At 40.4% G+C, this 15,815-nt stretch overlaps 1 protein-coding gene across 1 annotated transcript; it reads left to right on the forward strand.

Moving 5' to 3' along the window:
- The first annotated feature begins 14,644 nt into the window (after window positions 1–14,644).
- On the forward strand, window positions 14,645–15,250 carry LOC149165478 (uncharacterized). Its single transcript, XM_089429821.1, has one exon. The coding sequence runs from the start codon at window positions 14,645–14,647 to the stop codon at window positions 15,248–15,250; it is 606 nt and encodes a 201-aa protein (XP_089285947.1).
- Window positions 15,251–15,815: the final 565 nt, after the last annotated feature.

The raw sequence follows: 15,815 nt of genomic DNA on the forward strand, positions 1-15,815 counted from the left end.
CCCTTCCTTAAGCCAATGGATTTGAAATTTCTACCTCTATAGAGTCTCTTCATATTTTTCGTAGTGGTCTTGTTCCTTTTAAAGAAAATTCTCAAATGCCTCAAATCCCTTCAATCTCACCTCTGAATAATTCTTGACTAAAGTGTTTCCATCTCATTTTTTAGGCTCTATTAGGCTTGGAAGATACTCCCAAGAACTTGTTTGTTCTATTGCTTGATGTTTTGTTTTACTTGCTTCAGTTTTGACTAGAATTCATACACTATGGACCTTTTGTTTTTGTTGGCTTGGGTCCACCAAGTCTCTAAGTTTGGCATGAATTCAAGGTTTTCCAACCATAATTTCTTGAATTTGAAGGGATTTGGTCTCATGGTTAAATAATTATCTAAATATAAACTAATGGCCCAATGGCATGACCTTGAAAGGAGAAGGATTTGATGGTGGGCCTAATTTGAAAAAAAAGATTTAGAATTGAGGTATTGATCTAGTTGAAAAATGATATTACTAATACCCCCTCTCATGTTATTCCATATGTGGGATCCATTACTAGTGGGGATGTCCACTAGTCTCAAAAACTTTATAGTTTCTTTGAAATTTAAACTTTCTACAACTAGTTTCCTTTGGTCGCTGCTCTTTTTGAACAAGGAAACAATCATGTTGAAGTTTTCTCCCAAAAACCATAGATTCCCTTGATACAAAACTCCAAAATATTTCAATGCTTTTAGAAGGTGCCTTTAAGTAGAAGGTTGGCAAGGCCATACACAATTGTAATGTAGCCCTACTCTTGGAAATTCAAGATTTTGTAGTAGATTGAAATGCAATTGTCTATTTCCAATATATCCTCCAGGGTGATTTGTAGTGGATTATCCAATAGGGCAAAACCTCCTATAAATCCATTGGCTACGACTACTACCACTTCATTGTTCCTCCAACACTTATTATCTATTGTTGTCATAGTTCTTGGATCACACTTGGTTTCTTAAGTTAAAACTGTTGTTGGATTCAATTGAACTAGTGTTTTATTACCATGTGTTACGTGTTGGAAACATTAAGATCACATACGTTCTATTGGGGCCTTCATTTTTTAGAAATAAGGATGATTTGCAGAGGAAGAAGTTGGTGAAAAGTGGCAGAAATGGTCATTGGGAAGCTACGAAGCTAACATCCGAGGAAGGATAAGGGACTGGAAGAATATTGGAAGTTGCAGAGTGGTGGCGGGAAGAAGAAGATACAGTCGAGCAGGGAAAGAGAGAGCAGCCAAGGAATGAAGACAACTGAGCAAGGGAGAAGGCACTAACATTTCAGGTTGGCGTGTAGGAAAAGAAATAAGATAAAAGGCTAAAAGGAGAATAGAGAAGTGGTTGTTGTTACGTTATGTCGTGGTTATTCTTGGTGATACTATTATTCCTGTGTTGCGGAGCTATGAGAATAGCTCTGTGATTTTTTTTCTATAAGCTTGTATTCTGCCTAATAGCATTCTGATGTTTAGGAATAGGCCATGAGACTGATGTGATGGAATTACCTTTATATTAATGAAGAAGATTGTTATGGGATAATAGCGTATTCACTGTGTGTTATTCTGGATATTTAAAATTTTTATGTATGTAGATGTTTAGGTATTCTTTCTGTTACAACATGTATAGACTGTTGCGATATGATTTATTTGAGGAATAAGTCAATGTCCCCTACTCTCTATTCCTTGATATGGTTTTCCCTGACACTGAATTCCAACCCTCATTTAACTAAGCTTTTGGCACGCCTTAGATGAGACTCCTTACCCTTCCTTGGTAAGGTGAAAATGTTGGCATTGTGCTAAACTACAGCGAAGCCTTGTTGGCCCCTGCACCCAAAACTGGGGTCTTAACCCTGTTTCTATTTATACGCCAACAAATGGCTCTATTTCCGAGATCTGAAATTCAAAAAAAGAGGGTTGGGAATATGGTATCGAGGATCTTTAAGAAAGAACTGCAAAACTGGTGGGATGAGCAAGTGGACCAATTTATTTCTCAGCAAGCTCAACTCTGCCGACAAACTGTTGTGAAACTGAAGGACGAAATCGTGTACTCAAAACATATGAGTGATTAGTACGAGACCTTCTGGTGAAAATTTCAAAAATAAAAATTCAACTAGTTGCAGAGATTGCAAGTGAAAGGGAGGTCTAGTGGACAAAACCCATCTCGTCACAACTGGACTCAATCATATCTCACTGCACTACATTATCTTGACACGGATCTGACAAGAGTTGTAGATTTTCAGGTACAAAATGTTATCCTCCACAATGTCCCAGGTTAAGAGGAGATCAACGAAGGTAACCACAAACCAAGCTTTCAGTTTAGAAGCTAGCCCTACCAAACCAAAGAGGGCTCTCTTTATGAAATCACAACCAAAGTTTGACTAGAGAAGAATAGATTTTAGGCTAGGTATGGTAAACTCAGGTAGGTTTTGAAAATTTAGGGTTTTTATGTTGGATAAGGGATGAAAACCAGGTAGCTATGTCAAACGATCAAATGGTTACAACAGCAAAGATATGGAGAAGCAAGGTAGCAATAATTATGTGATGGATTTAGGGTTTGTCGGTGTAGTGTGTAGAAATTTTGAATAATTTAACACATATTCACAGAGATATCCTGATCATACAATTATAAGTGGAACATGTATAATACATAATCTCCTCTATGTTGATCATCAATTTACAGAACCAGAAACATTCACAGGCACACATAGAAGCATCAATCAAACTCATTAACACAGTATGTATCCCGAGGAAAGCATCTCGCTAAAAACCCCAACTATCTGTATATTATATTGATTGAATCATGTAACATTACAAAGTACAATGCTTATCACAAGCAATCAGTACCAGCTCCACCTGTTACACACAATACAGCTCAGATCTGATCTCCAAATCTATTCCACTGCTTGTCTGCCTCTCCAGCTCAATACCTGCTCAAGAACTGATTAGAATGGCTTGCCAAACTCATATTTGACCTGCAAATAATCACTCACACTCTGTTGGACGTAAGCACAGGCTACAATTCTTGGTATTTGCCAATTCATTGGCATACTCAATCCCTCTGATTGTGCAAATCATCATGCACAACTATAGTCACAACTGATAGCAATCTGATCCTCTAACACCTGTCCCTGTTGAACTGAACATGCACTGACATGCAACTAAGTTAACTGATGTATTCTATAGTTGCATTATGAGTTAATAACTTGTGAATTAATTAATAACTAATTCACCCAACTCATCTCTAGTCTATTTATCAATTAGACTAAATACAACTAGTTTAACAAAGTCAAACTGAACACAACTCCATCAACTGCACCTCCAGTCCACTAAACTCAACTCACTTGAGTTCTAACTGAAGTCTTGCATGCAACTATTAGTCATCCCATAGGTAACCACATATTCCTTTCTGGGATCTGCATGTACCACATCTGTAGCTCATCCTAAAGTGCTCCAAGAGAATAAGATCAAGTTTATAGTCCAAATATTATTATGAGACAATAATATTTGACTTTTCTATTTTTGACAGCCAGTCTAAAAATAGACTTTGATCACTCATACTGTGATCACTCATACTGTGATCACCCATACTGTGGTCACCCATACTGTGATCACTCATACTGTGATCACCCATACTGTGATCACCCATACTGTGATCATCCCTGATGGGATCAAAAATAGAACTTGCGCCATAATTTGCCTGCGGGCCCACTTAGTGAAGGCGACTCTTTTCACTAAGATCCATCATCTTGTTTCAATCTCAACAATCATTTCTTGTTGCACACTTTTCAACACTCCCTCTCAACAAGAAAGGCTTCCTCTCAAACCCGATCTTGTAACTCTAGAATGTTCTCCATGCAACACATCTGGCCGGTCCACTTGCTCTGTCATCAAAGTCTCTGATTGCTATTGCCTCTGTCGACTGAAAACTCTGCATCTCTGTGCTTTTCAGTATCTAACTGCTCTAGCCTCTGTCGCTTTGATCTCTGACTGCATCTGTGCTGCTGCTAGTTCTATCTCCTAGCATTGCATCCGCACTGCACCTCCCAACTGACCTCCCTGTTGGGCTAGAAAGCTGACAAGTGGTCCCTCTCTGACATCTGCGTTATTGCAACATCTCCATGCATCTTGCACCATTGCACACCTCTCTGTGCCACCTAGCACTGTGCAAAACTCTTGTGCCTCTCGCATTGTTGCAGCCTGCTAGCTATGCATTGTCCTGGGATTCCCTGCATTGTCGCTCTCTCTGCCGCTCCATCTGCATCTGTCTCTACCCAATCAATCAGTTCCTGCTACTACACATTGGGGCTCCCGTAGCAAGGTCTCATCCAAGAGGTTGGGTACCTCAAGTATCCTGCCCCTCCTCCTTGGGACAATCAATCCACATCACCCCACCTCCTACCTGGAGGTATGGCTGCATGCGATCCCTCAGCCCACCTGGCTTGAAGTTTCCCCCTACTGGAGGTCTCTGGATGAGTAGATGTCTCTACTTGATCTCCTCTCAGCTTCCCCTATTGTGGCTCCTCCACAACCTCCTGAAGCTGCTGCACCAATCGTGGCTCCTCCACAATCGTCTGAGACTTCTTCTGGCTCTGCATGTTGAGAGGTAATGTATGCTCCCTCTCAACCACCAAGTCTCCATCATGACAACGAAAGCATCGCACTTTCGATTTGTCAACCTTCTTCCCATCATTGGAAGAACAAGATTCGGAAAGAGAAACCTTCTCCTTCCCCTTCTTCGCCTTACTTGCTAAGGCACAGTTCTCCTCATCATGCATAGATGAAGAACTGTCTCTGGTGCGCCATCTAATCTCCTCCTGCACCAAATCTGACCATATTCGTTCCAAATTTGGCAGTTTCTCCCTTCCATTCACCAAGTCCTGGTAGCTATGCCAACTCTTAGGAAGGTCAAGGAGTGCTAGACTCACCATCCTCATCCGACAGTCACCCCCACACTTCCCAGCTCATCCCAGCATTGGGTGAACTTCATGAGATACTGGGGCATACTGTCTCCATTCTCACACTGAATGTTTCTGAGTTTTATCTCTTGCTTTGGAATTAAATTCGAATTCCACCAGCTCGAAACTCAACTGCTTCTGATCTAGAATTCGTGAGAACAAAGTATTTCTTGTACAGAGATCGATTGTATGGGCATTCACCGGATATCTCACCTTCCAAAAGGAGGATGAATCCAGAGGCTACCTGGCCCGATTACAGACTCTACCTGAAGAAATAAAATGTAAACACTTCATGAATAATAGATTTGATGATCAATCCTTGCTTTGATATCCTGTAGAACTTTCCTACAAATCAAAGGGCTCCGATACCATGTAGAAATTTTGAATAATTTAACACATATTCACAGAGATATCCTGATCATACAATTATAAGTGGAACATGTATAATACATAATCTCCTCTATGTTGATCATCAATTTACAGAACCAGAAACATTCACAGGCACACATAGAAACATCAATCAAACTCATTAACACAGTTTGTATCCTGAGGAAAGCATCTCGCTAAAAACCCCAACTATTTATATATTATATTGATTGAATCATGTAACATTACAAAGTACAATGCTTATCACAAGCAATCCAGTACCAGCTCCACATGTTGCACACAATACAGCTCAGATCTGATCTCCAAATCTATTCCATTGCTTGCTTGCCTCTCCAGCTCAATACCTGCTCAAGAACTGATGAGAATGGCTTGCCAAACTCGTATTTCACCTGCAAATAATCACTCACACTCTGTTGGACGTGAGCAAAGGCTACAATTCTTGGTATTGGCCAATTCATTGGCATACTCAATCCCTCTGATTGTGCAAATCATCATGCACAGCTATAGTCACAACTGATAGCAATCTGATCCTCTAACACCTGTCCCTGCTGAACTGAACATGCACTGATATGCAACTAAGTTAACTGATGTATTCTATAGTTGCATTATGAGATAATAACTTGTGAATTAATTAATAACTAATTCACCCAACTCATCTCTAGTCTATTTATCAGTTAGACTAAATACAACTAGTTTAACAAAGTTAAACTGAACACAACTCCATCAACTGCACCTCCAGTCCACTAAACTCAACTCACTTGAGTTCTAACTGAAGTCTTGCATGCAAATATTATTCATCCCATAGGTAACCACGTATTTCCTTCTTGGATCTGCATGTACCAGTCCGTAGCTCATCCTGAAGTGCTCCAAGAGAATAAGATCAAGTTTATAGTCCAAATATTATTATGAGACAATAATATTTGACTTTTCTATTTTTGACAACCAGTCTAAAAATAGACTTTTATCACTCATACTGTGATCACTCATACCGTGATCACCCATACTGTGGTCACCCATACTGTGATCACTCATACTGTGATCACCCATATTGTGATCACCCATACTGTGATCATCCCTGCTGGGATCAAAAATAGAACTTGCGCCATAATTTGCTTGCGGGCCCACTTAGTGAAGGCGACTCTTTTCACTAAGCTCCATCATCTTGTTGCAATCTCCACAAGCATTTCTTGTTGCACATTTTTCAACATAGTGTAGTGTTTAAAAGAAACAAAGGGTCTTAATGAGCATGTACACCATGAATTCATTGAGAAAGAATAAAAATGACACACAATGATATTCTCATCAAAACATAAATTTATGCAAAGAATTTTGCTTATAAAATGTAAGGAAAACCATTGAAGAATTGATGAATGGAAAGAGAAGAAGAATATCTTTCATATAAAACTATAACAGAGAAAATACAACATCAAAAGCTTACTCCACATGAATTCCTAGATAATAGTTGCAGTTTGATTTCTAGAAAATATCCAAGTACAAGCTACAATAGTTCTCTCCAATGATGTCCAACCTATTCTATCACTGAGAAAATGATACATAAAGACCAAAACAACATATCCTCACTCTTAGGGATCAAATCCATGAGTTATGGAGTTGTTCCCGAAATATCTCAACCAAAACCCTAATGGCTAGGGAGGTTAACAAACTCTTCCCCAAATAGAAAAACTGATTCATTTGACCAAAACAAAAGACTTACTTGCATGTATCTACCTCGTTTGACTTTTACCTAGCATAATTACACATCCATTTCACCATTACATCATTAATTACACCAATTTCATGATTAAAATTCAAATAAATTCAAACTGACAAAGAAAATGCATTTCCAAATGAAAACGCAGTGAAATCTGGTAAAACGCATCGAAATCTGGTAAAACGTAGTGTGCTAATAGAAAACATAGCGAAATATTGCAGGCCACTTTTGGAGGGCTTCCTGAACTCAAAATTTGGCTCGTTATTCCTCATTGGAAATCTCTTTTTGTCTGCTACACAATGGATTCCTCAAGCACTGAAAAACACTAAGCATAACCCCTCAAAAATCAATTCTCCCAAGACTACTTTGAAAACACAGCGAAACTGGAGAAAACGCAATGCATTGGAAAAAGTAGTTTTTGAAGGCCTCCCTAAAGTCCAAATCCTGATCTTGATAGCTCATTGGAAATATGAGGATGTCTTCTATAAAATGGACTCTTCAGGAGCTCAAAAAATTTAATCCTAGCCCATCAAAAATGAATTCTCCCAGAGGTGCTCTGGAAAATGCAGCGTGGCCTCCATCAGGGTGGCAGAAAGGTGATATTTAATGGGTTTTTTACCTTTTCACCTGTTAAACTTTGTCAAAGTATGCTCCCCTCAAGGAAAAAATGATGTATGGACCATGAAGAATATATAAATTCAAACCAAACTTCATTTGGAGCTCCCCTATTAAAGCACAATGTGGGGCACGCTACGTTTTCTCCTCCATGATTGTGCTAAAATATGCAAAAATTCTCAAAAACTAAATTTCCTCCAAAACTCTTCAAAATTGATATGTGAGGTCACCAAGTGGTATTCTATGCTATGAGGGAGGCATCAGCAATAAAATCTAACTTTTCCTTCCCTTTTTGCTTGATTAGGGTTTCATTGAGCTTCTCCTTCAATTGCTTGACTTTGACTTATAAAATCTGATTTCTTGTGTAGTAATGGGCAGCCATGTGTCTTTGTAGCCTTTTGTCTCTATTTTCCCTTTTAATAAGCTTATCCAAGTGGCCATTTAACTTTTCAACCCAATATTCTCAGTCTCCATTGATTTCTTTGTCAATTAGCTTTGATGTAGGGTTGGTAGAATTGGGCATCCAACTCTTGAGTTTTGAACCATTTCTCACCAATATTCGGTATCCCTGTGGCTGTTTATATGATGTCATCTGATATAGTGAATGTCATTGCTGCAATTGTGACTTGATCCTTCTTAGGATGTGTGGCAAACAAACTAGTGAACTTAGCATGACATTTGACTTCTTTCAACTTGCTCACAAAACTCAAGACACCCTACATGCTGAAAACATTATTTGGAGAGTGGTGAGGACATCAACTCCTATGTATTGAGGGTTTCATACCTTTCCATTTTCCCACCCTTGTTGTAAGGCCTTCTTTCCTTGTCCATAGTAAAATTGTGAGCGCGAACCCTAGACAGAAAAACAGGGGAAGGGAATGAGGGAATATGATGAAGGGGTTAGGGAGTAGGAATGGGTGTAGGAAAAATTTATGAGATGGGGAGGGATGTTAGGGAACTTAGGGAAGTGGAAGGAAGTGAAAAGAGTGAGGGAATAGATCTAGGGAATTTATACACAGTCCCAGCTATGAAGGCTTCCAAAAACGCAGCGTAGGGCTAGGTTTTAGGTATAGAAGGTTTTAGGAATGAGAGTGAGGGGGTGTGAGGGTTTTAGGGAGTGTGTTTGAGTGTGAGGGAGGATAAAATGTATAGGAATAGGGTTTGTAGGCTTGAAAACATGAAAAGGAGGGCTTCCCACAGAAAACGCAGCGAGGTAGCTTGAGACCAATTTTTTGGAATGTCTTTGGCCATAAAAATGCTGAGGAAGTGGTTGATGATGAATGAGATCTCTTTAGCAATGAAATGAGTGAGGAAATGAGTTATGATGGTCTTTTACAGCTTGTAGAAGTCAATTTATTTTCATAGTAGTGGGGTGGCCCACACTATGTCTTTTTCACTTTTGCTTTGGAAACTATGTAGCTTAGGAACATTCAATGTAGTTTTGGAGCATTAAAGCTTATTACATCATATTTGAAACAATTTTCACTTTGAAATAAAACATTTTTGAAAAATTCCCTTTTACTACTCCTTTATTTTCCTAATTTATGAGTGAAATGACAGATTTTGATGACTATGACCTTAATGACCTAATGGTGACACCGAGCTGAATGAGGACCATGATGGTGTGACTGAGATGATGATGATGATTTTTCAGTGATGGCACATCCAATCGAGTGATGGCGGTGACCAGACCATGAAAATTTTGGAAGGAGAAACAATAGACCTAGATACCCTAACCAGTGACCAAATTTTATTCTGAAAACCTAGTGACATGATAAAATTTGACTTGAGACCCCTAAAAAAACTTGGTAAAAGCATATTTGATCACTGGTGATAGGCAGAATTGACTGACACTAATAAAAACCACGCTAGAAGGGTATGTCATTGAATTTGCAGCATAAATCCATCATTCCTTTTCAAAGCTTGGAATTGTGTTCCGATCAAGGTTGCGAGGGAAGCTGCTAAAAGAAGTAACCCTTTGGATCAAGGTCTTAATGGTGGAAGAGGGCTTGCTAGTGTTCCAAAGTCTAAGCATGGAAAGGTAAACACCTAGTACTGGGGGAAGGACCTAAAGGGAGGGATGCTACCAAGCAGGGAACTATGAGGCTATTAGGAGGATGGACGCAGATGACTCCTGAAAGGCCAGGGATGTAAGAGTGCAAAGGAGAGCGTAGATAACGGAGAAATAACAATAAAGGGCCATACAAACGATTAAAAGGCAATAGAAGGGATTGCACCAAGAAGGAGTGGTGTTGAGAAATCCAGAAGAAAGAGACAGGATGGAAGGAAGCTCACTGGGAGGAGTAGAGACGGTCGCAACCACCGTGGGTCTAGAAGGTGATAGGGATCCACCCTCACCAGTGGAGAGGGAGATGTTGGATGGAAAGGGCCACGTAGGCTTGGAGGAAGGCCTAGAGGATGACATGAATTTTGTTATACGGAGACTATTTGTTGAAGATGATGCATCCAAAAGAATCAACAATCTGCCTCCCCAAAGCTTAGGTAGTGTCTCCCCCAACCTTCCCCTAGTACTCTATAACAATCCTGACAAGTTCATTTCTAAGTTAATCAAAACTATAAGAATTCATAGGGTGCATATTAATTACAATGCTAGTACTAGTAGCAGTGGTACCAGTTTCCAAGGATCTTTTCAACTAGGATCACAAGGATTTGTGCTTTTAGCACGGACTCAATAAAAAATGGTGGGATCATTCACAAGGTATCCCAAGTTCTCCAGCAGGGGGAACGAAGATGTAGAACAACACTAGTATCTATGCGAGGCCATCTGGAGAGCCCGCCAGATGCTAGATAATGTGAAGCTAATTGAATTTCATACCACTCTTAGGGAAAGGGCCTTGAGGTGGTTCATAAAATGGTCAAAGTTACACTAGAACCCAACTGTGGACAATGTTAAAAGAGAATTTGTACAAGAATTCAAACTTCCCCAAACTGATCAGCAAGGGTTGTCAGAGTTGTGGGAGATAAAGCAGTGGGAGGGAGAGACTGCATGGGAGTTGATGCAAATATTTAAGGATGCAATCGGTAAACTCAGTTACCCAATAGATCTGAATCACCAAAGGGATTGGTTTATCAAAGAATTGCTACCTCTCACTCGTACACCATTGACGCAACAAAAGATTGATACACTACAAGATGCTCTTGAGCAAGCAACTCGGATAGAAGCTATGGCAGGATACCCGCACGAATATCAGGGGGCTAACATCACATGATCCATCTATCTTGGGTCTCCAACATCAAATTACAAGTCTAACAGAGAAGTTGAAGGATCTGCAACCAACCCGCCCGATGAGGCCAAACGTGTGGTGTACAAATTTCTTGGTGGAAGGTCATGTGGCTACAAAATGTCTGAGGTTGTGAGGTGTAAATACCACATCTACACCAGTAGGACCACCAGGGCCTACACCCGCAGTAGGAGTCGTGTAGGTAGGATCGCAAGGTTTGTATCCTAGGCGCAACCAACTAGAGTACTATGAAGTATGCAGGGGGTATGGACACTCCCCTCATCTATGCCCAATATTACAAAAATACTCCAATGTTCCAAATAAAAATTATTGTGAGTTATGTGCTTCCATAACTCACCACACCGACTGGTGTAGAGCATTGGATGCTCTAGAAGATAGGATAGATTTCTCAACCTTCTAATTCAATGAGGCTACTCAAGGAGGGCAAGGAGGAGGAGGAACAATGGGAGGAAGGGCAGGAGGCAGAGGTCCAGTTCGTTGTTACAACTGTGACCAAGAAGGACATGTTGTGTGGGATTTCCCACTACCAAGAAGGCCATGGTGCTCTTAGTGCAGGGTCAATGCACATGCAACAAAGGATTGTCCAGAACTAATTGCAAGATGGGAGGAGCATAACCGGCAAAGGGGAGCGAACTTGATTAACGCAGAGCCAAGGGTATCAGAGGCAGCCCCCTTCTCAAATATTAATATAGTCACACACGGAGGAAAAAATAATGGGGTTGATCAAAGAGCCATGGACCAACCCACGATTATCAGAATGGCCTCCCCAAAGCGCTCATATGACCCCGAGCAATAGAAGTAGTATTACAAGGAGGCAACAAAAGTTTTCAACAATCTAGCTAAAGGTGCAGGATCACAGAAGGGGTAGCGAGAGTCTCATAAATTTAAGAGCCCGAACCTTTCACAATCCACAACAGTCTGACCTATCGAGGAATGGTTTAGATTATTTCTGCAAATTGTGAATGATGACCAGATGTTGGGGCAATTGAGGAAAATTCTGAAAGCAGCCATCCCATAAGAGGAGGTTGAAGGAGGAGTTATTTCCGCTAAATTACCTAAAAGACACACTAGGAGAGTATGAAGGAACAAGAAGAGAACAGGCAGAGAGTTTAGAATTGATGCTCAAATTGCAGGATTCCAAATCAAGGACACTATGCTAGATCTAGGCTCTGATGTCAACATTCTACCAAGGAAAACATGGGAAGCACTGGGGAAACCTCAGTTGACATTTTCACCAATCCAGTTGTGGATGGCGAACCAGTATTGTATTCTTCCAATTGGGAGACTGGAGGATGTAGAAGTGGATGTAGAAGGGGTAAAGACCCATGTATATTTCGAAGTAATAGATATCATGGGAGACAAGGATCCATATCCAGCGCTGCTTAGGATAGACTGGGAATTTGAAAACTATGCTATAATTGACTTGAAAAAGGAACTAATGACTTTTGAGGTAGAAGGGGTTAGAGTGATTCAACCTCTAGAATCGTATAAGGGACCGAGATTCACAGAACCAACAGATGACAGAGAAGAGTCAGGGATGATAGATCAACTCTATATGTTAATAGTGGGGAAAAGGGAGGACTACATAAACCCAATATTTGAAGGGTTTGTTATATGGCGAAGTATTCAAAGTTTAGAGGTTGGCTCAGAAGTTGCTTGGGACAATTGGCAGTAGAGTGGATATGAGATCAACATTAGACGTTGCATCGCAATAGGTTGATTCAACTGGATTGGCACTGAGATAAGGGACTTCCCCATCTTTAATGGTATAGACTCAATAAATTCATTTCTCAATAGGATTGATGCAACTTTTATTGAAGAACATAAAATACCATTACTAAATGTTGCATTGCAAGCGACACCGACAAGATGGTGGGGAGTTCACCACAACTACCTTCGGGATTGGGAGAAGATTAAAATAGAGATGGAAGTAAGATTCAGACAAGTAGGGGAGTACCCTCAAGTTTTCACTAAGTACAGGAGGGACTCTGACCCTCAACAACACCTGGAAAATTGTAAGGACAAATGGAGCAGGGAAGGAGTTCCAAAGGTGTTGTGGGTGCATGGGTTCATACACACCTTAGGAACCTTTCCAAAAGCTCGGTATGTCCAAGAGTAAATAAGGAGGCAAACAGGGAATTGGGATAGCTTGGTTGATTAGTCTGTCATCAACTTTTATTTATTAGACAATGAAAAGAGGTTGACTGAGGCATTGCAGGTTGTCAAGCAGATTTTGCTCACAATGGGTCAGCTAATGGACAAATGCATATACCAGAGGACCTTAGAGCATCTCTATGAGTCAGGGTATCCTGAAGCAATGGCTTGTGGAAAGTCAGAAAAGGAGCCGAATGAGTATGATCTGGAAGAGTTACGAAATTTTTCATTCCACGAAACTGAAGGGGAAAGGGGCATCAAGGATGGACTTGTGACCGATGCACCACACTTACTCCTGCTAAAGTTGCGGAAGCATAATATCGGAACATATGACAAACCAAAGATAGACTTAATTGGAGATTATTGGGATGAACAAACTACAAAAAATATTTTCAACCTCCTAAGAGAATATGAAGATTTGTTTCCTTCGTCAGTTGCAGAATTGAAAGGGATCAAGTGAGACCTAGGGGAGATGTAAATCGTATTAAAACTAGATGCAAAGCCAGTGAAGCATCGTCCTTACACATGGAACTTGAGAGTCAAGGAGAAATTTAAGAAAGATATAGACAAGATGCTAGAAGTAGGGCTTATTTTTGTTGTGGATGAGGCAAAGTGAGTGAGTCTCATTGTAATACAAAACAAGAAATATGCTACAGAGATAAGGGTCTGCGTGGACTACCAAAGCTTGAACAATGCTTGTGTGCATGACCTATTTCCTACACCATTTAGTGATGAGGTTCTAGATAATGTAGCAGGGAATGAAGCCTACTCCTTTACAGATGGATTCTCAGGCTATCACCAAGTCAAGATCGTCGAGGAGGATAAGAATAAAACTACCTTCACTACAGAATGGGGATCCTATGCCTATCATGTTATGTCATTCGGTCTCAAGAATGCACCTACAATGTTCTCGAGAATTGTAATTGCAGACTTTAGAGACTATATCCATAGGTTCCTAGAGTTCTACATGGATATCTGGATGGTTTATAGCTAGTTGAAGAAACATTACAGACTGCTTAGGATTATGTTCGATTGATGTAGACAACTACAGATATCATTGAACTTGAAGAAATGCATATTTGCAATCCCATTTGGAACACTTTTGGGCCACATAGTAAGTAAAGAAGTCGTATGCGTAGATCTTGCCAATGTTGCGGCAATTGTGAATATGGACCCACCTGCAAGTGTAAAACAACTCAAATCCACTTTGGGACATACCGTATACTATAGGAGATTTATCTGCAACTATGCCTCCATTACTACACCGATGGAGAAACTATTGAGGAAGGCTAAAAGACTTATGTGGTCGAAGGAGTGTCAAGCTGCACTAAACATACTAAAAGAAAAGTTGGTAAGGGCACTGATTCTAGTCTACCCCAGCTAGAACAAACATTTTCATGTCCACATTGATGCATCAGGCATTGCTCTGGGGATCGTTCTAGCTCAGCTGAGGTAAGGGAGCCTCAACCACCCCATTTATTTTTCCAGCATAAAGTTATCCACAGTAGAAAAGAATTATACCACGACAGAGTGAGAGGCATTAGCGATGGTATATTCACTCCAAAAATTCAAACACTATTTGCTGGGGGACTCATTTAAGTTTTTCACTGACCATTTCACTTTGAAATACTTGGTGAACAAGCCTGTGCTTGAAGGAATAATTTGCAGGTGGTTGTTGTTATTTCAGGAATTTACTTTTGAGGTAATCGTTAAGCTTGGTCGATTGAATGTGGGACCTGATCACTCTCACGGCAAGAATCAGCTACCAGACACAGATCTGTTCCAGATTGAAGTAGTAACAGATTACCTAGAAGATATTGTAGCCTTCTTAGCTACAAGAAAATGTCCAGACGAGTACACAGCTACACAAAGGAGACATATGGTTGTCCAAGCAGTTGATTATCAACTAATTGTGGGGCAACTATATAAATTGGGCCTTGATCACGTGTTGCGTAGATGTTTCCTTCACCATGAGAAACACGATGTGCTATGGGAATTTCATTCAAGAGTCGCGGGCAGCCACGTTGGAGGAAAAGCTACCGCAAAGAAAGTGTTACAGGTAGGACTATGGTGGCAGACATTTTTCAAAGATGCAAAAGAAGATTCCAGAGGATGTGATGTTTGCCAAAGGGTTGGAAGGCCATCACACTGAGACAAACTCTCATTACAACCAGTACGTGCACTGCAAATATTTGAGAAATGGGAGGTCAATTTCATAGGGCCTATCAATCTGTCGGCGTGTCACTCTCATGCCAAGTATATAATCACTGCAACATAGTACCTCACCAGATGGGTGAAGCAACACCTATAAAGGATTGTACTGTGGATACTATTGCCATATTCATATTTGAGAATATCATATCCAGATTTGGGTGCCCCAGGAGTCTCACCAGTGATCAAGGAACCCACTTCATAAATGAGACAGTTTCTTCCTTACTTCAAAATTTCATGATACAGCACCACAAAAGTAGTCCATACCACCTGCAAGCCAATGGTACCATAGAGGCCTTCAACAAGATATTAGAAAGGGTTTGACTAATATATGCTCAGCCAACCAGGATGATTGGGATGAGAGGGTGCCAATGACCCTATGGGCATACTACACAACTATTAAGTGGTTACACAAGCATACACCTTTCCAACTTGTGTATGGATGAGAAGTTGTGGTGCCAGCTGAATTCGCTATTCCAAGCCTATTCATTTCCCAAGCCACTCAT

This window comes from Pinus tabuliformis, chromosome 5_1, assembly GCF_031772625.1.
Source record: "Pinus tabuliformis cultivar Carrire ecotype Pingquan chromosome 5_1, CPIR1, whole genome shotgun sequence".
NCBI lineage: Eukaryota > Viridiplantae > Streptophyta > Pinopsida > Pinales > Pinaceae > Pinus > Pinus tabuliformis.